The sequence below is a fragment of the Python bivittatus genome, unplaced genomic scaffold (assembly GCF_059951505.1).
Source record: "Python bivittatus isolate LINGU-HERP-01145 unplaced genomic scaffold, Pbiv_v1 ctg000480_np1212, whole genome shotgun sequence".
NCBI lineage: Eukaryota > Metazoa > Chordata > Lepidosauria > Squamata > Pythonidae > Python > Python bivittatus.
Genome location: NW_028277075.1, coordinates 42,441,869 through 42,467,585, shown reverse-complemented (window position 1 = coordinate 42,467,585; position 25,717 = coordinate 42,441,869). Strand labels below are relative to the sequence as shown.

The 25,717-nt window shown below is 36.4% G+C and overlaps 1 protein-coding gene across 1 annotated transcript in view; it reads left to right on the top strand.

Annotated features, from left to right (window-relative positions):
* ANO1 (anoctamin 1) overlaps positions 1–25,717 on the top strand; it is a 131,703-nt gene extending 105,986 nt beyond the window's left edge. Inside the window, exons 16-27 of the mRNA XM_088145813.1 lie at positions 589–666; positions 2,485–2,559; positions 4,835–5,036; positions 6,638–6,749; positions 7,742–7,799; positions 7,902–8,002; positions 9,088–9,233; positions 10,859–11,011; positions 11,596–11,648; positions 13,267–13,451; positions 15,234–15,339; positions 20,045–25,717. Of these exons, the coding sequence (XP_088001939.1) occupies positions 589–666; positions 2,485–2,559; positions 4,835–5,036; positions 6,638–6,749; positions 7,742–7,799; positions 7,902–8,002; positions 9,088–9,233; positions 10,859–11,011; positions 11,596–11,648; positions 13,267–13,451; positions 15,234–15,339; positions 20,045–20,305 (1,530 nt within the window). The 3' untranslated portion in view covers positions 20,306–25,717. The remainder of the gene's footprint in view (positions 1–588; positions 667–2,484; positions 2,560–4,834; positions 5,037–6,637; positions 6,750–7,741; positions 7,800–7,901; positions 8,003–9,087; positions 9,234–10,858; positions 11,012–11,595; positions 11,649–13,266; positions 13,452–15,233; positions 15,340–20,044) is intronic.

Genomic DNA, 25,717 nt, shown 5'->3' with positions numbered 1-25,717 from the left:
TTATTATTGCTTGGGTTATCCATATTAGAGTATGCTAAACAGTTCTACTCAACATACCTCAAAAAGGATAGTATGCAGTAAGAGGAAACAGGCTGACCTTCTGGATTTCTTCACATTTTGCTTTTGATTTCCTTGTTCTAAATAATTTGTTTCACCTGCAAGCATAGTCACCCCATTGTTCATTCTGATTCCAGATCATTGCTGAAATAATTAAATCACTCTGATTTATTATGTGCCGTCCAGTTGTTTTTTAATCTTAGTGACCACATAGATTTTCTCCATGACAATCTATCAGCTCTTTTACATACTGTGTAAATATAAAGTGCTTACACAATGTATGAACACTACTGTTGTTATTTTGCCAATAAATTGTGGTTATTTTCCTGTGGTTTTACTTTGAATTTTCTCTTTTATAACAATTTATATTACGTCATAAGATTTAACATCAGCACGTAGGCATCTTTTATTTATTTTTAAATTATATCATGTCCATATTCTATTCAGGGGATTATTTTATTTACATATGAGTCAGTGCTTTGTAACAGCCATATTGGATTATCCTTTTCTGTTTTCTTCAAATGCCATCAGAAGGGCCAGCAATTGCCAGAAGAGGCAGCCAACAAATGGCGACAAAGAGTTAAGAGAGTCATGGCTGGGGTGAAATTGGTACATTTCATTAACATTTGTGGAAACTTTCTGAACTATGAATAACTATAGAACACATTTTTCTTTTGTCTGTTTATTTTGTCATATCCACATATATGGCTTTCCCCTTCCACTGTCATCACTTTTGTTAAGATGGGTTTTTGCCTTTGTTTGGAATGGCACTGCATGGTTGATCTTTTCATACTGGTTGATGTGCAGCTCTTACAACACTGCACATGCCTTATGCTTGATGGGGTTGCCTGACCTTTTTTTTTTTTTTTTGATAGAAAGAGAGAGAACATGCATGTGATGCGCATGTAACATTAAATGCTTATTTTTCTTATAGGAGCCTTCTGTAATTATCTATGATCATTCCCTGCCCCCTAACTTTACATATAAAATGATCATAAAGACAATGCATATAAAAAAAAAAATCAGATCACCCAATGAACCGTGAACATAAGTATTTACTAACAATATTTATTTAGCAAATTTATATAGCCACCCATCTCACAAAATGTGATTCTGGGTGGTGTACACACATAATAACAATTAAAGACCATTATGGTCAAAAGTGAGTGTTATTAATACTGAACCCAGAGATGATTCCTATCCCCTTAAGCAACTGCCATACCTACAAGCACTCTGCTTCCAACTCTTTCCCCTCTTCTTACTTTCATTCACTTAAGTTTACAATAGGATAATAGGATGGAAGAAGAGAATCAACACAATGTCTGTATTCCCTCCTTTTATCTGAGTCCTCTTAAAGGTACAGCAGCATTTCTGAGCCGAGATCAGGCAAAACATTAAGACTGACAGATCTGGTTTGAAAAGCAAGAAACCCATTATACTGAACTATTACTTCAGGTTTTATGTCTTTGGCATCTTTTCTTTGCAAACAGAGTTCCATATATACATACCCATAATCATATTTTATGTTTATTTATTTATTTATCACATTCACCCCATATGTCTTCTGCAAAATACATAATACAGTATGCCACTTTTCATGCTTGCCAGACTCCAGTGTCCCTAAAATTTACTACGCTTGAGAGAACAGCTACTCTGTGTTGACATGAGGAAAGTAGAGGGATTCTGCAAATAATTTACTTGCTCTCACTGTCATTCTCCTGCTCCTATGAGTGATAACTTGGTTATAAATTAAGCTTTCAGGAAATATTCTAGTAATACTTTATTCTAAATGGAAAATTACATTAAAACGGACAATTTAAAATTAAATGGACAATTTAAACAACATCTGAAGGAAAACAGTACCTGTTTCCCAAACTAGATTGGGCTAAATATGTTTTGACAGCCCCTCCAAATAACTCTTTTTAAGGAGCTGCCTGCTTTTAGGACTGCATCTGTCTCCCCATAAAAAAGACTATCTGTTAGCAAATATTCTCCCATCCCTCTTCCCTCTGCATTATCTTGCACTCACCCCCTACTTGAAAGGGCTGGGGAAAATCCAGAACAGATGGTGGGGCTGCAAAGGAAAAAAGAGCAAATAAGAGTCCCATTGCCCAAACGAACCCTGTTTGTTAATACTAGGTATAGCTTCATACACTCATCCACAAATTTGTTCTATTTGGAGTAATTTGCAGACTGCCTGACATAGCTGTAGTTTGATGAAAGCCTCTGAATTGACTCACACTGTTGTGATGTTTACCACTTTTTAGAATGTTTACTTCTATTCGTGTGTGTTTGCACCACTATTGACTGATGCATTTGATTGTGATCTTGCCTAACTAAATCTGGATAGCAAGCAGAAATTAAAAAGATAACGTATTTAATTGCTATACTGAATTGCTGAGTGTTATGTCTTCTTTTGTGTGCTAGACTGAGAAAGAAAAACTGACATGGAAAGATCGTTTCCCAGCATACTTCACGAATTTTGTGAGCATTATTTTCATGGTAAGCATTATCTTGGAAACGTTTAAAATTATTTTCTTGGGCCAATCATCTTTCCAAAAGTAGGGATAATTTTCTTAAGGGAAGGGACAAACTTTTCCTTTATCTGTCTAGTTACATTTAACTTTCCCTAACCTCCCTAACTTTTTTCCTAACTTCCCCATCTGCCGGATGTATTGGAAGTGCAAATTTCAGAATTTCCAGCACATCTGGATGGTGCCAGTTTAGGGAACATTCCATTAAACAGTGCAGAAATTAGTTGATTGGCCTGTGTTTTTCAATTAATATATTTAAAAAGTTTGAAATTGATGATAGTGTTAATCCTTTTATTATTTATCCATGCCTTGTTGTAATTCTCACATAGGAATAATAAGGCTTGCGATGTTCCATGTTTATCTCCTTTCTTGGATATCCCTGCCCCTACAACTATGCTATCTGAACACTGTATTTTGCCAAACCTAATCTCTGAATTCCTTCCATCAGTCCCACAAAAAAATTACCACGTTACTGAAATCTCACAAGCTTTTAGAACTAGTTAAGGGGAGCAGCATATGACATCATATTTAATTGCTATGTTGAATTGACATCAGCTTGACATCAGTACCTGGGAAAACTATAAATAAGATTATTAAGCAGTGGGTTTGCAAGCGCTTAGAAAGAAACAAAGTGATTACTAGAAACCAGCATGGGTTTATTTAAAAATAGGTTATATCAGACTTTAAAAAATATTACTGCTTTTTTTTTTTTTAATAAAATGACTAGATTAGTAGACTAAGAGAATGCTGTGGATGTGGTGTACCTAGACTTCATGAGGCATTTGATAAAGTTGACCATAGCCTCCTTCTTCATAAAATGGAACAATGTGGGATGGTTGGTCCCATAACTAGATAGATTTGCAGTTGGTTAAACAATTGTACCCAGTGCATGGCCTCAGTGCTATTCGTTTTTCATAAATGAGTTAGATGAAGGGAAAGAAGAGATGTTCAGCAAATTTGCAGATGACACAAAGCTGGGGAGGATTGCTAACACCTCAGAAGACAGACTCATGATTCAAAAGGATCTTGATAGACTTAAACATTGGGCTTTTTCCAATGAAATGCAGTTACATGTCAAGAAATGTAGGGTTCTGCACTTAGGTAGGAAAAAAAAAGGTGTACAGGTACAAGATAGGTGGTACCTGGTTCAGCCATAGTACTTGCAAACCCACCACGCCCCAGGAAGCCCCAGCTGCCCCAGCCCAGTCCCAGCCACAGTTGCCCCCACCACCCTGCACTGCAAGGCCCCTGCTGCCCTGCGCTCCACCACCACAGCTGACCTTTGCCGTCTTCTTGCTCCTGCTGCTGACAAGGAGTGCCTGCCCTGGCCCTTCACAAGGCAGCTGCTGGCCAAGTGAGGCCATCTTCATCAGATCTCACAAGGGAACCACTGTGTGCAACCTGGGGAAGAAAGCCTTGTGCAGCCAGCAGCTGCCTCACAAAGGGCCAGGCATGCTTAGTCATCAGTGGAAGCAAGAAGACGGCACAGGTCAGCTAGGGTGGTAGGGGCCAGGGAGTCCAGGGGTCCAAAAGGGCATAGATGGGGGGAGATAGGTGGGTGGGGGGAGTTGAAGCACCCCTGCAGTCATAAGTGCAGGCAGGCTGCCAAGTGCCCAAGTTTTGATTACGTGACCGAGGGGGCACTGCAATGCAGGGACTGGTCATAAGTCCCTTTATTCAACACAGTCATAACTTCAAATGGTCGCAGAACGAATGGTCATAAGTCAAGGACTACCTATAGTTATGGGTGCTCTATCATTGAAAATTTTCAAATAAAGATTGGCAACCACTTGGCTGGGATGGTCTAAGGATTCCTGCCTTGGGCAGGGGGTTGGACTAGAAGTCCTCCAAGTTTCCTTCTAACTCTATCAATCTATGAACATAGGATTGCAGATTTTTTTATTGTATTGATGATTATGAACTGAACCATAAGCAGAATTCACAATCATTATTTTATTATATTTCCTTTACTGTTCTAGCTATGTTATATTAAAACTTCATGGTTGATATTTTTCTCATTACCTTACTATAATTATATAGTAATACTATAATTATATAGTTTCTTAGTGAGTGGAGGGTGTAACTGGATAATACCTATTTTTCTGTAAACCATATGCGAGCATGTAGCTTTTGTAATAGTATAATTTGCACAAGTGATTGAAAAATTTCCATACAAACTAATTTTGGCCACAATAATATTGTGAACCTAATCTTTTCATAACCAGTTATGTTCTTCTTTTCAGATTGGGCTGACATTTGCTATTGTTTTTGGGGTTATTATATACCGTATCTCCACTGCAGCTGCTTTAGCCATCAGTTCCTCTCCAGGAGGCAGGTCGAATGTTAGAGTGACTGTCACAGCCACCGCAGTGATTATTAATCTAGTGGTGATAATAATCTTGGATGAAGTGTATGGCTGCATAGCTAGATGGCTAACTCAGATTGGTAGGTACTTATCCTCCCATTATTTGACTTACAATTATGATCTCATTAAAAGATCTGTCTAACCAAAATAATTCAGCTTTGACTTTGCAAGTAAAACTACATAGGAACAACCCTTGAGCTAATAACCTAAAAGGATTCTTGGCATTAAGGCATTCACATCTTTCAGTAACTAATATTGGTTTAATTATAAGTGTGGACATATTTAAATTAATTTAGAGCCTTGTCACCTTGGAGAACCAATTTTTTTAAAACTGAATAACACAATTTATTTTCATTTCCAGTCATTGCTTACTTCAAGAGGAATATAAATCAAGAAGTGAGAAATAGAGGGGTCCAGACACTTCTCAATATGAATTTCTTTAATGAAAGCAGAAAAGAAATATTTTTATTGTACAGTAATCCAGCCAGATTAACATTTCACATGCCTGTGGTCCACATACTGTAGAGCCAACAGGAGTGTATCAGCTCTGATCAAATTATTCTGGGTGGCTGCCAGGTGCAATAGGTTTTCTAGTTCTACCTTTTCTGTGAAGACAAGATTGTCCATATTCAGTGCCCACAAATATCAGCCTGTATACTCTACCTTAATATATCATTCTTTACAATTGTTACCAACATTTATGCCATCATTTATAACTTCAGGAAGTAATTTAACCACCAGGAATGTATTTACGTGCAAATTTATTGTGCAGTCATGAGATCTTGTTATTGAGATGTTTCCTTGTTTGATTTACAGCCCAGTCATAAAATTCAAACTATGGTTTTTCTTCTCTGTGGTAGATATATTGTATTAAAGATACTAAGGCTAAAGCAAACTACCAGAGAGACCTGTTGTGGCATTTTATTGCTCAGACAATGGTATGTGTACGGTATAGGATGTCTCTGCAGTATCTCTCTGTATGCATACTTTTTTTACTCCATGACTGATAGGCAAGCTGGTCTGAATGACAGAGCTGTGCAATGGCAGTGGGGAACTGCACGGGAAATAGCCATACTAAATGCTCCTGTATTGGTGTGGGGACTTTCCAATAGGCAGTGTGCAAGTCAGTTTGTAGATTTCTGAACGTGCTCTGTAAAGACAGAGACATTCCTTTCTCATCATTTTTGTTTTGTCATCTAATACTCTCTTAGCTTAGCAGTTTACTGTTATAAACAGCAGCCTTACTGATCACACAGAATTTGAACAGAAATTACAGAGAAGTACTTATTCATTTTAGTAGACTTATGATACGTGATTTAAGATGAAAATTGAAATCTAACTCTTAGTCTAAATAGAACAAGTATACAGAAATATACACGAAAAGGTGTGTTTGAGGAAAAAAACATAAATGTTGAATGCCAGTGAGATTCTTCCATTTTATTAGTATATTTATTTTGTATATATGAAATTGTAATATAGTTGTTCTCTTCATTTATTTCCCTATGGTTTTGTGCAGGCTGTCTTTTTCAACATCCCCAACTTGAAATAAATATAGTATTCTTTAGAAATTATTAAAGAAATGAAGGGAATTCTTCCAAGTTTAAAGTTTTCAATGTTCTATAATATTTAGTAGTCTGGATTAACCTTTCAGTCACTTTTGCATTAATCTTATTTACCTCAGAGGTACCAAAAACAGACAAAAGTTTTGAAGAACGACTTATCTTCAAGGCCTTCCTTCTGAAATTTGTTAATGCTTACACTCCCATTTTCTACGTTGCTTTCTTCAAGGGCCGGTAAGTGGCATAGTTAATTAATTGCTTCGCTATTATTTTAAGCTGTTTCAGAGCCTTTGTACAAACAAGGGTAGCTATTTAGAGGGACTGTCACTTGAGTTTCCCAGGCTACACCTGCCTTCATCTCCAGTTAATAAGCTCATAAAGATTAACTGAATTATGTTAGCATAGTATTCACCCAATATATTGTGTTGGTTGTGTTTCTGTTAGGAGCACTTTTTCTGCATAATAGAAGAATGGTTGGCTTATGGGTACAAATAAGAAGGGATATTGCTAAATATTGAGACAAAAATGTGCTTTCATAGGTTAAAAATTAAGTGTTTACTCAGCATATGTTCATGCTCTTTTAAGTTGTTACACATAGAAGCATTTACAAAGGTAAATGGCAGTCAGCAGCTTTACTACTTTCCTCATCAGGTTGAGGAAGATTGATCTCTAGAATGTTGTTGAAAATACCACAATGGAAAGTTTCCAGAAGCACAAAGAAGGTGTGGAAAACCAGTCTTACTGATACATTCCCTTGCATTGCTTCTCTTGAAACTCTGAAGGCTCATAGGTTAGCTACTAAAGCAATGCCCAGAACTGCAATCAGAATAGGAAACTGGGAATAGCAAATAAGGCTTTTTTGAACTCTCTTCATTGATAGAAAGGATTTAATCCAATAAATAAATTAATTGGATCCTCCTCAGAATCCACAAGAATCTTTATATTCTTTCCATTAATCATATTTAACATTAATAAACCCAGCTCAAGGGCAAATTACTTCTTTGAAAAATGTCACTGATAACTTTCGTGTTGATAAAAGTGAACATATTCCTGATAGCTAGATTTGCTTTTCTGTATTTTCTTCTCTGAAATCAAATTAATCATTCACTGTTCAATATGTATCTATGTAGACTGTCTTTGGAGGCTTGTGAAACATTGCAGGAAGAATCTGAAAACTTGTTTTTATAACACAGAGTAAGTCTAATCATTGTTTCCAAATTGTCTAGATTTGTTGGACGCCCAGGAGATTATGTCTACATTTTTCATTCTCTTAGAATGGAAGAGGTAACTGTACTTTAAATTGTTCGTGCATCTAGAAAACAGCTCTAAACATTCTGTTGGGGTATATGGATGTCCCCAATTTGTTTGTTTTTTTCCCTCTTTTAGTGTGCTCCTGGTGGTTGCCTGATGGAATTGTGTATACAACTTAGCATTATTATGTTGGGCAAACAGCTGATTCAGAATAATCTTTTTGAAATTGGCATCCCGTAAGTAGTAAGGAATAAGAATGTATTAACTACCTTTTCAAAATGCTTGCATATCGTTTCTTGATAGATTAAATATCCATTTTTTCTTGTTTGACATGCATGCAGTGCAAGAAAAAGTTAGAATGAGGATATACAAAGTTTAAAATAGCATGTGTTTGTTTTATTACTTTAGTATTTGTTTTGTTAGTTCAATAATTTTGTATTTACCTGAAGGATTATTTTTCCCTTGCAAATAATTTATCTTTAAAATGTTTGAACCATATTTGATTGAGAATATTGTAATGAAGGCAGGTAGGGTATTTTTTTTGTTGTTGTTGTTCTATTTTCCTTGGGGAGGAAGGTTGATTGTCTTAAATTCAGGAATATTTTTCTTATCAGTAAATCTTATAGTCTGCATTTCAACAGTGTTTTCCCAAAGTATTGCATCATATCACTTAATAAATAAGAACTATGACCCTACAGGGAGGCCAAGTTCAGCCAACTTAGTACATAAACAGAATAGGACCAAACACTCAAACTAAGATCAAGTATATGGAATAAAAGCCTTCATTGGCTTTTGGCTTCAATAATTGTTCAGTGGCTACATTTTTGAACATTCCTGATCAGGTTGGTGGAGGCTGATGGAAATTAAAATTGCCCAATGATTAAGTCTTCTTTGTCTGTTTAGAAGACAGTAAAGAAATTTGTTTATTCTATTTCATTTATTTTTCCAGGAATTTTTGCAGATATTTGGAGCTCTTGTGTTCCCAATAAAACTAGGAAGCCTATTGGTCCTATGAACTAACATATCACACATTAAACAGAAAGGAACTTCAGGAGAAACTCTTGTTGGGGTGGAGATTACATAAAAATGTTGGTGGAGTACATATAAAAAGTCTTGGGCACTTTCACAGGATTCTTTGGATACCATTCCAGACCCAAGAGAATTCAAAACAGAAGGCTGTCATTCAGCTACAAGTAATTTGGGGCTTTGCTTTATCTTTCAAAGAACTTCATAAATTATTATAAAAATGGAAATCCAAGTCTCTAAATGTTATTATGAAACTTATAAGGCATCTAAAGCAATTACTTTTTCCCATTCTTAGAAAAATGAAAAAATTTATAAGATACTTGAAGCTGAAACGACAAAGTCCTGTAGATCATGAAGAGCATTTGAAGAAAAAACAGCGCTATGAAGTAGACTATAATCTAGAACCTTTTGCTGGCCTTACTCCAGAATACATGGAAATGAGTGAGTAAGACTTAAAATATTCAAAGTGGGGGTGCCTAGCTGACTCCCTGCTCTGCAGTTAACTAGACTTGTATTCGTTCAATATTTTATTATCCATTCAAAATTTTATTGACCAGCCTCAGACTGTTATGTTTTACAGCTTTCCAGTTCTTTCTTTTTTCCAGTTCTTTCTTCATGCAATATATGATTCAATAGCAAAAGATGTCTTACCCCTTTAAGAAGTTCCTATTACTTGAAGTTTTAATGCATATAATTTCCAGAGGAGTATCCTTGATCACGAGGCTCAACTCTCAGTCACTCATTCCCTGACACCTCCCAAATGGATTACAGCAATGCTCTGTATGGGGCAGCCCTTGAAGGTTCAACACAAAATGCAGTAGCACGGGCAGTTATTTGTGCCCCTATATTAGTGCACGTTACACCTCTGCTCTGAGGGCTGCATTGGCTGCCAGATTGCTTCTGAGTTCAATTCAAGATGCTGGTTATTTAATATTTATTTATTAAACCAATTTATATAGCTGCCCATTTCACCACAAGTGATTCTGGGAGGTGTACAACAAAAGTTAAGCTATGATCTTTAAAGCCCTACATGGCATGGGGCTGGGTTATTTGAGGGTCCGCCTCTCCCCAGTTGCATCCACCCATCCCATCAGGTCTGGCAGAAGGGGCATATTACAGGCCCTGTCTGCTAAGGAGCTTCATCTGAGGGGCCCAGGATGAGAGCCTTTCCTGCCATGGCACCCGCTCTTTGGATCATCATCCCCCCTGAGATGAGATTGGCCCTAACCGTATTGGCCAGAAGGAAGGCCCTGAAAACTTGGTTTTGTCATTGGGCCTGGGGAAATATGCAAAACAACTGTATTGCGTGTAGGATTTTGATTGCATTCTCCTGTATTTTCTGTTTATAGTTTTTAATTGTTCTAATTGTTTTTAATGGTTTTGTTGTAGTTTTTTATAGTTTTTTTATATTGCTATTTTTATTGTGTTAACCACCCAGGGTCATGTATGTGAGATGGACGGCTATATAAATTAAACAGAGTAAATAAATACATAAATGAACCAAGTTAATCTGTTAGAGCAAAAATAACAAAAGAGTCATGTAGCTCATTAAAAATGAACAAATGTATTATGTCTCACCCTTTCATGGACTTACATCCACTACACGACATGCATACTTTTATCCTATGTTAGGAATATATATAAATTCATAGTTAGGTAGAAGTTTGCAGGGGTGGAATTGTAGAAAGTGAGAGCAGCATGAAGTTAAAACAAAAAGTCACAGTATTTGACTACTTCATTGACAATGACAAGTACAAAAATATTGTGATATACTTGCATTAAGCTAGAGGAGACACAGTTTGAACTTTTTACTGAACTGTAGTTCAGCTAATTCATAATGAAATATGTTGTTATGGTTCTTTGCCCAGAAACGCTCACACAAAATATGTATGATTATATAAAATAGCAAGTAGTCAAATATTATAGCATATTAAATACTTAAGAAAATGCATATAAAGTGTGCATGGTATAGTGCATTCATTGGTTTGCGGGGAGGTTGCGTTTCTGAAAGCAAATTCTACATAGTAACATTTGTAATTGACAGTAATTTCTTTTTAAATTTTCAGTCATCCAGTTTGGTTTTGTAACCCTGTTTGTTGCATCCTTCCCACTGGCTCCCTTGTTTGCATTGCTGAACAATATCATCGAGATACGTCTGGATGCAAAGAAATTTGTTACTGAGCTAAGGAGGCCAGTTGCAGTGAGAGCTAAAGATATAGGTAAGTTAGTAAGTATTTATACAATATCTATAAATCATAAATATTGGATAGAAAGCAGAAAATGGTGGGTGCCCTGACCTGTGCAAGAGGAACCACTTTCTGCTAAGACAGAACCTCTACTTAATACCACCTAGTGTTCCTTACTTGTGGCAGCCTGACCTCAGTGACTAGGGAAGCTATGTTCTTCTTCTTTTGATTTCTATCATGCTCTTATTTTAACTAAAGGAATGCAAAGTAATTAACCACTTAGAGATTCAAATAATCAGTGTAAATAGCATGAAAAATTGAACAAAACATGGCTTCTCCTTAAGGCAGTGTTGTCCAAACTTGGCCACTTTAAGATGAGTGGACTTCAACTCCCAGAATTCCCCAGCCAGCATGGTGCCAGCATGGCATAGAAAGGGGGGCCATGAGCATTCTTACAGAAGACAATCTAAACTTCAGTGTAAGAACTAAAGAATCTGTGTTCCTTGGTTCCACTCCCAGCTGCTGCCTAAATTACCTCTAGAGTCACTTCCAACTCTGTGATTCTATCATCAGTGTTTATGATAATACTCTTGAATAGCTTGCTTGTCTTCTTCCAGGAATATGGTATAATATCCTCAGAGGGGTAGGAAAACTGGCTGTGATCATAAATGTAAGTATTTTTTTTCCCTGTAAATAGTAATTGAAGACAAAATTTCCATTTTCTATTCAATTACTTTCAAAATTTACTCTGATGATAGGGAGTAGCTGCGATGGCTGAAGTAGGAAAGTGCCACTAAGGAGTGAGAATATACCTGGCAAAACAGTCATAAAGATGGGCTGACACATGGGCGAGCCTCAGCTTCATTTCCCAGATGGCTGTGCCTCCACCTTTTCTCTTCTCCCCCACCCCCCTGCCAGATGGCTCCAGCTTCCTCTCTTTTGTCAAGAGGCCCATCTTTTCTATCCATTACCTCCTTTTCATTTATCCCTTGACGTCATTCCTATTTCCTGTATGGTGTAGAGCAGGTCTGTGGTAGTTCTTATTTGGCCCCAGGAGCTTCCTTGGATCCTTCCCTGTCTCTCTATTGTGTTTCCAGACTGTAGCTTTCTCACTTCTGGATGCCAACATTAATTCTCCTCTTCTTTTGCTCCCAGGCTTGTGAAGCATGGCATTCTTTGTCCTTTTTTCTGTTAGATCAGAAAGGAAGGTTGGGATTGGTTTTTAGGTGTTGATGTCATAAAGACATCCCCTAAAACAGGAGTAGGCAACCTGCAGGCCCCCCATCTGTAGCTGTGAAGCCCTCTGAGATCACCTCACAGAAAATGACACAGGAGCAAAATGGCCAAATTTTGGCAGTACAATTTTCGGCTAAAACAATTTTCAGAGGAAACTGAAACTATCCCTGGTCCCCAATAAAGACTCCCAAATTACCTGTAAGCATCACTGGGAAAAGCTGCAGTCTGGCAGCCTGGCCCCCAGGTTAAGAAAAAGTTGTACTGTGCTCTAAAGCCAAAGAAAATAGTGCAATTCCTATGGATCTGTACAGGAAAAGATCTAATTCTGAATACAAAGCCTTCCACTCTATTCTGAGATAGTATCTGCCCTGCAAACAGCAGCTAAACATTTCATGTAAGATTTATTTTAATTATGAAAGACAAAAAATAGCAAATTGCTGGATCCTAATAAAAGTATTTTTTCTACAGCATGAAGTTTTTGTGCATTTAATAAAACATCTAATTGGAGCATTTGCACAAACGGTACAAAACTTCAAAATAATGAATGTAAAGTGGTTCAAAATTGCTTCCAGCATAGCCCAGAGTTGCTCTGCAGTGAGAAGGGTGGTGACAAATTTGAAGTATAAATAAATAACAAAAGCAACATCAGTCCCCTGACAGTATCTGTTTATTGACTGTAATTTTTTTTTAAAGTAAGGTGTGTGTGTACCAAAAATATGGTGAAAGGGCAACATGGCAAACTTTGTGTAGTTACTGAATTTTGGAGTTAAAAAGTTAATGTCAGTGTTGAAATGCCTGCACTTATTTTTCCACCTGATGTTAGCTTCCCAATCAGTTTCAGCTACTCATTCTCAATTTGCTACAGTTTTAGAGCTTGAATATCAAACCGCCACGGTGCAGAGAAAACCATTAGTCTGCAGATCCGATGATATGGTTTGACCCAGTCTGATTCATGGCAGTCCCTGCTGGGGGAGGAGGCAATTGAGTCTGCTTATGTAATCAAGCAAGTGTGGCCTGAATATCTGCGCTCATTCTTTACTTTTATGGCTTAGGCATTTGTGATCTCATTCACATCTGACTTCATTCCACGCCTCGTGTACCTGTATATGTACAGTGAGAGTGGCACCATGCATGGCTTCGTGAACCATACACTATCCTATTTTAATGTCAGCGATTTTCAAGAAGGAACAGCTCCAAATGATGCTATGGAGCTTGGCTATCCAGTGCAAATATGCAGGTATATAATGTCGTTTCTTTGAAACAGCTTTCCCTAGACCACTCCTAGGGTATTTATTTGTCATGAGTCTCACCAGGTCTCATATTTAACTTTCAGTGTACTTATTCTAAGCTGTATGTATTGAAAAATGCCATCTTTCTGTAGATAAGGCTGCCTTCCCCCCTCTGCTTCTGTGCCTACGCTGTTTCTTCCCAGTTGCCATTACCTAACAATGTCAAGGGCACAAAACCTCAGCCAGTAGAACTCCATTTTTGAAAAGAGAACTTCTTTTTCTTGACAGTCTTCTAAGCTGCTATAATTGTCTAGATCCACAACAGTACCTCTCTGTAAGGCTCCATCATGATTCTTCCAGTCTGGATCTATTCTCTGCCATATACATCACACACAATAAAATAAAGCCATCCTAAACGACCTCACTGATGAATCAAACATATTAGAGGACATGAATAAATGTTTAAAAATCCAGTACCCATATGCTCATTTGTCTAATATTCTTCTAACACAGAAATCTGTAGCAGAATTTTTTTTAATGGAAAGTTGTTGCTGTTGCTTATTCCCCTCTGCTTCTAATTACCATTGTGGCTATACTAATTCCTTGAAAGAGGAATAGTACCAGGGACAACGTTCAAAATAGCTAAAAAAGACATAGCTGCTTTAATGATTCATATGCACATTGAGAAGCAACCCGTTCAAAGAACATGCACAGGACCTATTAGCTAATCTGAATCTTTCAGATATCATAAAACTCTGCGCTTCGCTATTCAAAGAGTGCCTAAATGCCAAGGCTTTATATCCCAAGGCTTTGTAAGCCATAATTGGATATAATTCAAGTTGTCTTCAGTCCAAAGATTGAAATATGGCTGGACATCTAAACCAGAGATAAGATCCCACTATTACCACCACAGAAACTTGCTCAGTTTCATATATGCTAGAATAAATCCCTGAATTGCTCCAATATCTTTCCTCCATATCCTATATAAATCTAATTTTGAAAGCCATAAAGTGGCTTTCTTGGGACTCAGAAGTTATACACTTTGCATCCCAAATTCCAATGTAATATTTTTTCATATACATTCCGTATTCTCTCTCCTAATTTAAATCATACTACTTAGAGCTTGTAATAAGCCACTTTTTCTGCTTCATCCTCCTTCCCACTTACTTATCCAATAGGACTGGGGAGGGGAACTGATAGCCTTTTAGGATGCTTCTGAACTACAACTCCCAGTACCTGTATCACTGGCCATTCTGGCTGGGACTGCTGGGAGCTGAAGACCATAAGTTTGCTGTCCCTGCCTTAGACAGGCTACCCTGGGCTGTCTTTCACTGCATTCTGAAGTCCCTACATATAATACTCACAGCATTCTTCTTTCCATGCTTCTTTGTCCTTTCACTCTAGTATTAATAAATGGCTGCATACCTCTCTGCTCTATAGCAAGCCAACCCTTTTTCTGGATAAGACTTCCAGTTAGTCAATGCCTCCTTTTCCAGACTCTGAAATTGTTTACTTGTTCAATATAATTACACATTTTTCTTAAATATGTAATGCAAAATACATAAACTCATCCTACCTCTTAGGAAAGGACATGGAAATATAATAAGTTGCTAATATATAATTATGACAAGGGCAAAAGAAATAAGCATAACAATATTTTCAACATGTCAGCAGTAAATTTAGTGTAGTTAGAGATGATAGATGATAGATAAATGATAGACAGACAGACTTTGATATGAAATCATGAATTCTCAGAACCTTCTGATTCTCAATTCTCTCCTGTTTTTCAGATACAAAGATTATAGAGAGCCTCCATGGTCTGAAAATAAATATGATATTGCAAAAGATTTTTGGGCTGTGCTTGCAGCAAGATTAGCATTCGTAATAGTGTTTCAGGTAAAGTATAATCAAAATCTGTTTCTTTGGCTTCCTAGAAAGCAAACCACAATAAAATGAATGCATGAAATTGTGTTTTTAGGAGAGCATGATACCTAACAGTATTTGAAAAAAGATATTCCATGTTCATATCACTTTTGTCCAGTAGTTGTCCAGGAAGGAAAGAAGAAATGAAGGAATCCCTAATCTTATGACCCACCAATCAATCTATCAAAAAAAGAAAAAAGAAAGGAAGAGAAAAGAAATTGCTCACTTTTTCCAAGATGGGCATTTTTAATGTCCACTAACATTCTTTTTTTATATATATATATTTACATTAAATAGAAATTATATTGTAAATTTTATGAAAATATTGTATTCTAGGATTGGCATTGTGGCAGGAACTGTTGCTTTGCACACAGAGACTCTCAAATGAGAGCCTGAGGGCCTTAAACCCATGCCCTCCTTGTAAAGTACCAGCAGCTCAGTAAAGACTGCCCATGTGAGGAGTCAGCTGTTCCCTCTCGTGTTCTCTGGAAAGAAAACAAAGGTGCCATTGGTGCTCAGCCTTTGGGCGAAAAATACTTGGTGTTGTCACAAAGCTCATCTACACTAAGTAGCTCTTCCTCTTGTCTGGCCCAACAGAAGGTCTACATTTGTCCTCAGCATCATTGGTTCTTTGGCTGGGCAGCAAGATGAAGCCAGCACCTAGCACAATTGAGAGCACCATGGGTAATAAGAAAGGCTACCAGTGGATGCCTACCACCATTTAGTGTGCAACACAGACCATTTTTCTGCCATCAGTATAGTATCTGTGGGATGGCTACCACAAGCAGGACTTCTCACCTCCTGCTTACAACAGGGTGTCCTTCACTGCAGAGTAACCAGGATTCACTGGTTTCTAAATAGCAAATGTCCTTGTGCGGATCACGCTTAGTTATGTTTCAGCTCCTTCAGGACTATTTTTCCTTTACAAGAGGGATCATTTTACAAAACTGTTGCCTCTCTGTGCTCTAAAATTTTACAGACCTTTCCTACCAGCTCAACCCTCTCAGCCTTTTCCTACTAGCTGTTGTTGCTGATAAATAAAATCACAGTGAAACTGTTGGGAGACAATTAAAACAACAGAACACAATGATTAGTGTATTTCACTGAGCTGGGTGAGATAAGCAGAAATAAATTGCTTAGGTTCCTTCTGAAGTTTGAAGTGTTCTACAGTACTTTTATCCAAGGCAATCTGGGAATGAAACTTGACCACCGGTGTCTTAGACAAGCCAAAGGTAGATGAATCAGCATGCCCAGCTCCAGGCTAGGCTCACAGTAGGGAGGAGTAGTGTTAAGCTTCTGTGTGGGCACTTCTCAATTCAGTTTGGTTTCTTTTTCTTGTTTCTAATTCTAAACTAATTATTAGTTTGGGAAGGGGAGAATTGTCTGCCTTAGTTCCCTGGCTGATTTATCTTTGTGCTATTTTGGGATCATTTCCAGAGACCTGCAGAATTTACAATCCCCTGCTAGGATGCTTCATCCAGTGCCTAATTTCTGATGGTAGAGAAGAATTGGCTTTGGAGGATTATATGGCAGATGGGAGGAGATTTTAAAGTCAGGTTTCCCCCATCTGAAAGAAACCTCCCTCCTTCTCCCGCTTGCTGGGGTGCATCTAATATAGCCTATAAGCCCCAGAAAGCCCTCCCAAGGATTGCATTTTGGGGGTATATTACTACACATATAGAATCTTATAGGATTTATTTCTGAGTAGACATGCAAGGTGGCATTCAACAACAGCTGCTGTGATACAATTTTTTAATCTTTGAATCTTCCTACATGAAGATTAGTGAGTGGGGGGTGTGTGTATTTCATTTGTCTATACCTACATCAGCTCTCAAATAAATAATTCATAGTTGATAGTCATGCTTTTCACAAGTTATAGAATAACTTTCTTTTACTAATTTTTCACATTAAAAAGTTGTTTACAGAAAAGCAGAGTTATATCAATTAATTTTAGAGTTGACATCAGGGAATTCCATTCATCGCTGCTTTGTCAGGGCCCTTCAGAATATGTGATTATGTACATTATGCAGAGACATAAATCATATATTAATTTCATGAAGTGGCTTATAGTTAATGCTCATTATCATTCAGTTCTAATCTTGGGAGCAGTTTGACTGATTACAGTGGAATGTATTTTCAAGCTTCACTGCTAGGTAGTTTATTTAGATTGGGATCATGTGTATATTTGGGGCACAATCTCTAGTTAAAGTTAAGTGCTTGTTAAGTTCTGTTGCATTTCTATGAAACAAATCCATGTGCATTCCTACATATTCATCACACTGTCCCCACTGTGTAATAGCGTTATACAGAGTACAGAAAAGATGCAAGAAATAGTAAGCCTAAGAAATTAAAAGCATGACATAAAAAAAAGAAAAGAAACATATTTGGAATTAGACATAATTCACTAGACTTTTCCATACCTTTTATCCTTGCCAATCATCCTTGTTTCCATACATCACTTCATATATAGTTGTCAAGTCTGGCAGACTCAGGAAACAAGACCCACTTGGATTTCTGGAATTATCTTTTATTGTGGTAGGTTAATGTAACAGAATCTTGAAAGTCCACCAAAGTAATTCTCTAGATCAACTTATACCTAGCATAATTAAGGCAAAGATATCCTGAGTCTGTTTCTCATGCTTCCCACCCTAACTAAATCTTTTCTGTAACAATCTTACTCCTTCCTGTGATGGTCCTACTCCTTCTTCCATGTCCCCATGGTCTACTAGACATTTCATCATAATTCCCTTTTGTTCTTCTTAACAGGACTCATCAATTCCATGCAATCATGATTTGCTTAGTCTTCCTCTCAGATTATTCACTCTTTCTTAATATATTTGTTTTTCAATCCAATTCTCATTCATTCTTTCTGCATGACCAAGTATACTCAATATATATGACTCAATGTACTTTCTTTCATTTAGATCAGTCATTTTTGTATTCAGTCCATATTCATTCAGCTATTTATTCCTGACCCAATCGCTTCTTGTTTTACCATAAGTACCTCACTCCTACTGCATTCAATTTATTTTTATGTTTCTCCTGACATATCCAACTCTCATTTCCATAGACCAAACTGGGCATAAGTATGCTCTTACACATAGCAAGTTTTATTTCTTTCAACAAATATTCATTCCTCATAACAGACCACAAGTTATCTATTAGTACTTGTACATCTTAAAATATTTCCATTTTCCTATCTTTAATAAACATTCTACTGAAATATATAAATTTATCTCCTTGGCTTAGCTCTTTGCCACATATGTTACAATTATTGATTCCATTTTTCTTGTCTAATACTGCTACCTTCATCTTTGATATATCAGTGTTCAGATCCATACTCCTCATTGCTTCACACAGTCTATCAAATATTCTCTGCCAGATATATTGCCAAGATACTTAACAAACTAATCCCCCTGTACTTTTGGGGATTCACTTTTGCTTCCTTCCTTTTACATAAGAAAACAATAGTGGCATTTTTCCCAGTCATCAGGCACAGACATCAAACAAGTTTTATAGCCACTCTGTTAGCAAACCACACATGTATTTTAATGTTTCTCCACTTATACTATCTACATCTACAGCCTTACCAATTTTCAACACTTACTGCATTTATGACTTCTTTTTCATTCTTTTTTCTCTGACATTAACATTTATAGCATTTGTTTCAATTGTATTCTTCAACATATCACTATCATTGCCATACACATTTCTAAAATACTCCTTGCAGCATTTCATCAATTCAGTTTCATCCCAAATCACTTCCCTACTTTTACTTTTAGTTCCATTCACTCTGCTGTAGGTTTCTTGTTTAGTTCTTTTTACCCACTTCCAAAACATTTTTATATCCATCAAAATTACTTTGCATTTTCTCTGCCTCTTTTAATTTAAGCCATTCCTTGCTGTATTTACTACATTCTTTGCAACTATCTTTTTCTCTATATATACATTATACAGTATCTTTCTTCCCAATTTTTTTGCAGCAATTAATTGTCTTATATGCATTTTTTCCCTTCAGCTTCTTTTACTTCATTGTTTCATTAAGCATATTCCCATTAGTTTACCTCTAATTACTTTGTGGCACTCTAACTTCTGATTCAAGAAGGTTCCACTACCTTATTCCTTTCATCCACTTTCTACTGGAACTTAATCTGTCTTCTAATATTTTTTTTACATAGGGCTTGTACTTCCTTTTCCTGCAGTCATTCTATCTTCTTTCTCATTTCTTTCATTTCTTCATCTTCTCTCAACACTATCAAAAAAGGATCTATCCCACATTCATATAATTTATAATTGTATCTTTCACTAAGGCTGTCTGTCTTTCACCAGAAACAATCACATGCAGCATTTCTTACTAACACTAAGGATGTACTGGTCAATACTGGCACATTTGTTCAGCATACCAAAGTGCAATCAAAGCCATTTTCCCCCAAGCATACTCATACTATTCTGCGCAAACTAGAGATCCTAGCTAGAGGCTACCTTGCAAGCCAACATACTGTTGCATGCATCTCAGGAATTAAGCAGTATATGCAGTGTACTGACAGATACTTGGGAATCACAAATATATGTGAAATCTTAATAATCCACTGAAATCAGTTCTTAATTTTTTTATTTTTTTTTACTCAGGCCTTAATTTTGACTTGCTAACATTTTCTTTTTTATTTTTATTTTTCAGAATTTGGTTATGTTTATGAGTGACTTTGTTGACTGGATTATCCCAGACATTCCCAAGGACATTAGTCAGCAGATTCACAAAGAGAAAGTTCTTATGGTAGAAGTCTTCATGAAAGAAGAACAAGGAAAGCTGCAGCTGCTAGAAACCTGGAGGGACAAGGATAAAAGGAGAGGTGAAAACTGTAACAATCATAGTCCCAGGTCATCAATGAGCCATAGAGGGAGTGTGTCTTCCTGTCACTCATGTCATGTTGATGTATAGAAGAAGAAATTGTTTTACGCTGGGGCATTCCGTTCATAAAGCAGCCAACACTTAATGATAGAATTTCATACTTTAACAACCTGGTGCATGTTTAAGCATATGCAACTGTTTTACTTATATCTATGTGAGAAATAATGTTCTTACAAAAAGGGAGGACCATATTCTATTTCTGACAAGTTTTCTTTTTTATTATTTTCTTTCTTTTTTTTTGCACAAAAATAATGCAGGGATTTTTTTATATATAAATAGATAGGTAACTTGCATAGTTAGCTTATAGCTATCACTGTTTTATTTTTTAAAAGGAGATAGGATTCTGTAGACTCTTCTCTGAGAATTTTATATTAGCGTATTTATTAAAATATGATAAAATGTATGAACCAAACTACAAGTATTGGAATAATAATAAGACCCCCATTCCTGATAAGCTACATCTGAAGCCTTGCAATATGCAAAATAATAGTAATAAATATTATACTGTGGAGTGCTTTTTGCAAGGCTGTGGCAACAAAGCTCTGACTTGAATCTGCCAACTTTTTTACAAGCAGAAATCCTGTTGAGTTTCCTTGACGATATGCTGAATACCCTGCATTTTCTCTTAAGTGAATGCAGTAGCAAGAATATTTTGTTTTCCATTTGGGATACTCACCTCAATTCATCACTTCATCCGCATTTCATTTACCTTAGTGACTAGAATGGTCAGACTCAGATCATTGTAATCTCGGTCTCAGCACTAGCGAGAGCAAATTACTTGACTATCTTTCATTTCTTCTTCTATGAAAGATGAACAATTTGTGGAAGGGCATTTCATTTAGTAATTCAGAGTGTCTAGTGCACATTCCAGAGGGGACTCCAGAGAACGAATATTAGCATCAGCACAATTTCCCCAAGCACTGAGGGACCTTTGAAGAAAAGGTGTCCTGAGTTAAGAGCACACAAAGAAATACTAGCAAATTGCACTGCCCACCACAAACCTGGAAGCCTTGTTGCTGAAGGAATACATTAAATAAATGTATTCCCAGTTATGGTTCTATATCATCTCCGCTCAGTAAAACCAGAAATACTGTGTTTAAAGATATTGCATCTTTCTAAAACATTAATATAATTCTGTCATTTCACTGACCAGAGTGCTATCCTAGCTCATAATATCTTCTTACATTAAGTATTTTGGCCCAGCAGCTCATTTCTAAATATTATGCTCTTCAATTTTTACAACTTCTTTGTTTTTTTCAAGTCTGATTCATTTTTCTTGCTCTCTTTCACACTGAAATGGTCAAAGAGTTTGTCTGAGCACCATCCCAGTGAAATTTGGGCCTTTTTCCTTTTTTACTATGGGATCATATGATAGAGGTTATAAGTTATAAGTATTATGGAGCCAATATAGAGATGTGCAATTTTGTCCCCTCATAATACTAGTCGTCTTATGAAAATTGATCAGGAGCAAGTTCAGAACAGAAAAAAATAAATATGGTGTCACATAATCTGTGATTACCAAATTATGTCTTTTAAAAGAGATTATACCATCTACAGAGAATAGATTAACACATGAATAGTAGAATGGTAACTAGTTGGTGCAATTGTTCCAAGGCAGTATAGGAAATTAAGTATAGCAGATATACAACAATGTAAAGTTATTGCTTTTATGCATTGCTAGTAAACTGCATGGAAGTATCTGGAATCGGGGTGCTAGACTAGATGGAACTCAGGTGTGATCCACTAGTGATTATCTTAAGTTCTGGTAACTTTAACAGTCATATAAGCGGCATTTCAGTCTTGTTCTTTTTAGATTCTCTTTTTTTTTAAAAAAAAATTCATATAAAATTAAAAATAAGAAAGTGAAAAGGGTTAGCAGAATTAAGAGACATTTCAGTTGGCCTCAAAGGAAGGTTCTCCTGTGTCCATCACCAGTGGCTGGGCATCCAAAAATAATAATGAAAAGGTGGCCAGTATGGACTTATAATGGACCCTAGCTTTATTTTTCCTCTTCAAATAGCTAAATATTTTAATTAGCACTAAGCCTGCTTTGGAAGGATGGTGGAAGAGCAGTTTGTAATCTCTGCAATCTTAGAAAGCAGAAGAACAATTCAAGGAGATGAAATTAATGACACAAATGTTAGAGAAAACCAGCAGGCCAAAGTGGTGAAAGGAGAACACAAATACATTACAGATTTTGATACAAAGTTTTTTCCTGGAAATTTGAGGAACCCATGAACAGCAATCCAATTACCGTGTGTCAATCAGTCCTAAAACTTGCCACAACAGCATATTGCAATGCAGTTCTGTGAATGTCAAAGTCCAGCTGAAACAGGAATAAATCCTGGTAAAGACTGACTCCATAGCCCTTCAAGCCAACTTCTATTTTAAATGTTGCCCTTGGCTATCCATACATCAGCAAGCCAAGGTAGAAGAAGGAATGAAGAAGAGCTTGACCTGTTGATATGGATGGCAAATACGAAGCAACCTATATAGAATTCTTCAGATATGGTATGTGGTTGAAAATGTTGATGAGATGCAGGTGTATCATGGACAAAATATAAAGGGATGTCCAACCTTCATTGTCTTCCTGTTAGAAATCAGCATGCAGTATTTGCTTCTTCATACATGCTGAAGGCCCAACAGTTTCTGACAGCAAGCATCTGATCTGAGAAATGAAGGAGTAGGGAAAATCAGTTAGTAGTCTCTAGGCAATCTTCGCACACTCTGCTTCTGCCAAACATTTGGAAACAAACAGCACTGTTGACAGGGTCTGGGCAGCCGAGGAACATGACAACATTCCTCCCAAAGTAATCCAAGAGGCAGATCTGGATTATAAATCCTAGACCTGGAAGAGCCTTGCCAAGACTCAGTTACAGCTACTATATCAATCCCTTTGCTTAGGATAAAAAGCAAAGCCTCCTTGGAGTCACACTCAATGCCTAGTGACTATTTTGACACCATGTGGCTTTCTTGGTAACAGTATTGAAGTGGATTGCCATTGCTATCTTCTGAGATGATTTTTGGACTTGGGCTTCTTCAACATTCAAATCTAGGCTGTAGCCCTAGTATTTATGGGTAGTCTCCCATCAAAGTAGTGATTGACTAGGTGCTTAGGATCAGGGTAATTAATTGCTGAAAAAGGATGGTTTAAAGATAGATAAGCCAATGAAGTGTGGAATCAGAATCAGAATTATAGGTACCACCACAGTTTGTGTGTTCCTTGACAATGCATCAGTTCAGTCTTACCTACATTTTCCAAAAGGTTAAACCTGTGCAAGTCTGTCACTTCAGCTATGCAGATTTCATGAATGCATGGTTTTGCATAACAATTTGTCTCAATATAAGCTGCAGGACCTCATAAAATATACCAAATTAGTCATGTAGTACAGATTGAGAATGAAATAGAGAAATGAAATCAAACTTAATTTCATTTGCAATTAAGTCTGGTAGTATATTGCAAGTAAGCCTACTGTGTGCTTTATTGAAAAAGCCAATGTCCAAGACTGTTATATTTCGGTTTTAAAAGTTTGTTGCAAAATTATTTAACATAAAATCACCATTTTGTAATATATATTAGTTTTAATATAAATTATGCAATGAATTCAGTTCTTTTTAAATATAATTTGTCCAAGAATCTCTGTATGTGAAAATGTATTATGTTAATGAAATTTTGTTCAAACATAATACTCTTGCCAAAGATTATTCTGAATAAAGGGCTTATTTTTTTGTTTATAACTGCATCTTGTAAACTGAACTGCAGGAATGTCACTTATTTTAAAATCATATTTAAAAGTCTTTTATTATAAATGTAATCAGACTTATCTACCTTTCTTGACATAGGATCTATGGAAGAAAATATTTGACCTGATACAATAAGTGTGTTTTAGCTGTGCTAAGAGCTTTATACAAAGTAGAATAGCTTATGTTTATATACTGACCTGTATGCATGAATTTGGATTTAAATATGCAAGCATTCAATGAATTTCAGATGCCAAAGTGTCCCATCCAAAGATACTGGATAATGTGGATGAAAGTTCACATTTCTTTTTGTTACTTGATGCAGATGGGAGTTGGTTTCCACTTGCAATACTAAAAAAATGTTCTGTGTTAGATGTGATGACACACACAGAAGGATTTAAAGTGTAATCTGTTCCAGGCTTCAGTAAGTTTATATATTTTCTAATGTAAATAAACATTTGTGCATACAGATAAAGATACACAAATGATAGTTTCTGTCACTGCATTTCAGTCTCCCCCACCACCGAACATACATACTCACCAATCATAAACTCAGGAGAAGTTTATTTTCAACAAAAGCCAAACCTGCAAGACATTAATTGTATGATTCTTGGGTTAATTATGAACCCAATTACCCAACTTTTTTGTCATAATGTATAAAAAAGTACTACTGAGAATTATTTATTATAATAATAAACCCAAAAAATATTTGAGCAGACCAGACTACTGCATAATAGTAGCACTTAGAACCTGAAAGGGAAAAGGTTCTTCAGAGCCTGCAGAAGCATGCACTTAGCACCTATCAGCAACTCCTTAAATCTTGGATTGTGCTGCAGTGGTGGAGGACAATTACACAATCCAGGGAAAGACACAGCTGCTTTAAGAACTTGCAGATGTGAGTACATGAGCTTCCTTGCACACTCCAAAATGTTTTTTCCCTTCATAGCTGAAGCACTGTGCAGCTCTACTATATGTGTGTTCTTTGAAGAGGAAAGATGGAAATCAGAACTAACTCTTCATCAGAGGAACTTATGTCCCCAATTCTGTTTCTAAACACAGCTTTATGCAACGTTAGAGCAGCTGAGAACGTTCAGTATTAAGACAGGAGCTGGCTTCATTTCCCTTCAGCAGCCAAAACAAAATTAAAAAATGTTGAGGAAAGCAAGCTACATTTGTAAACAGATTGTGGTTGTAGAAGGGCATGACTATAAGGGAATCAAGAAAGTAGTAAGATGGAATTACTTCTTTTCACAAACACCAATTAATCCAATTTTCCTATTACTATTAGACTCCCTATATTCAGGTATAATATACTTAATTGTTATGTCCCAATTATTCTCACTAGAAATTAGGAAGAATGTACTAAACAAAATATATGAGGTTCATTTCATGTTTTATCAACTTGCAGTTGACATGGATGGCCCAAGTTAGCCGGGATGGGGGATGATTTGGAAATAAAAGAAATGTAAAGAATAATCTTAAAATGTTGGCATAATACTGACATTCCTGTAAATATTAAGACGATATACTTAGAAATGTTCATTTTCTGAGATCATTAAAAATAACAACTGCTTATGATTCTTTTATAGTTTCTTTTGTACTACATTTTTTGAAAAAGGGTTTTGTATATAATGTTGTATCTAGAAAATTATATAATGTTCCTTTTCATGGACTCTCTTTTTTTAAAGAAAAGTAAATGTA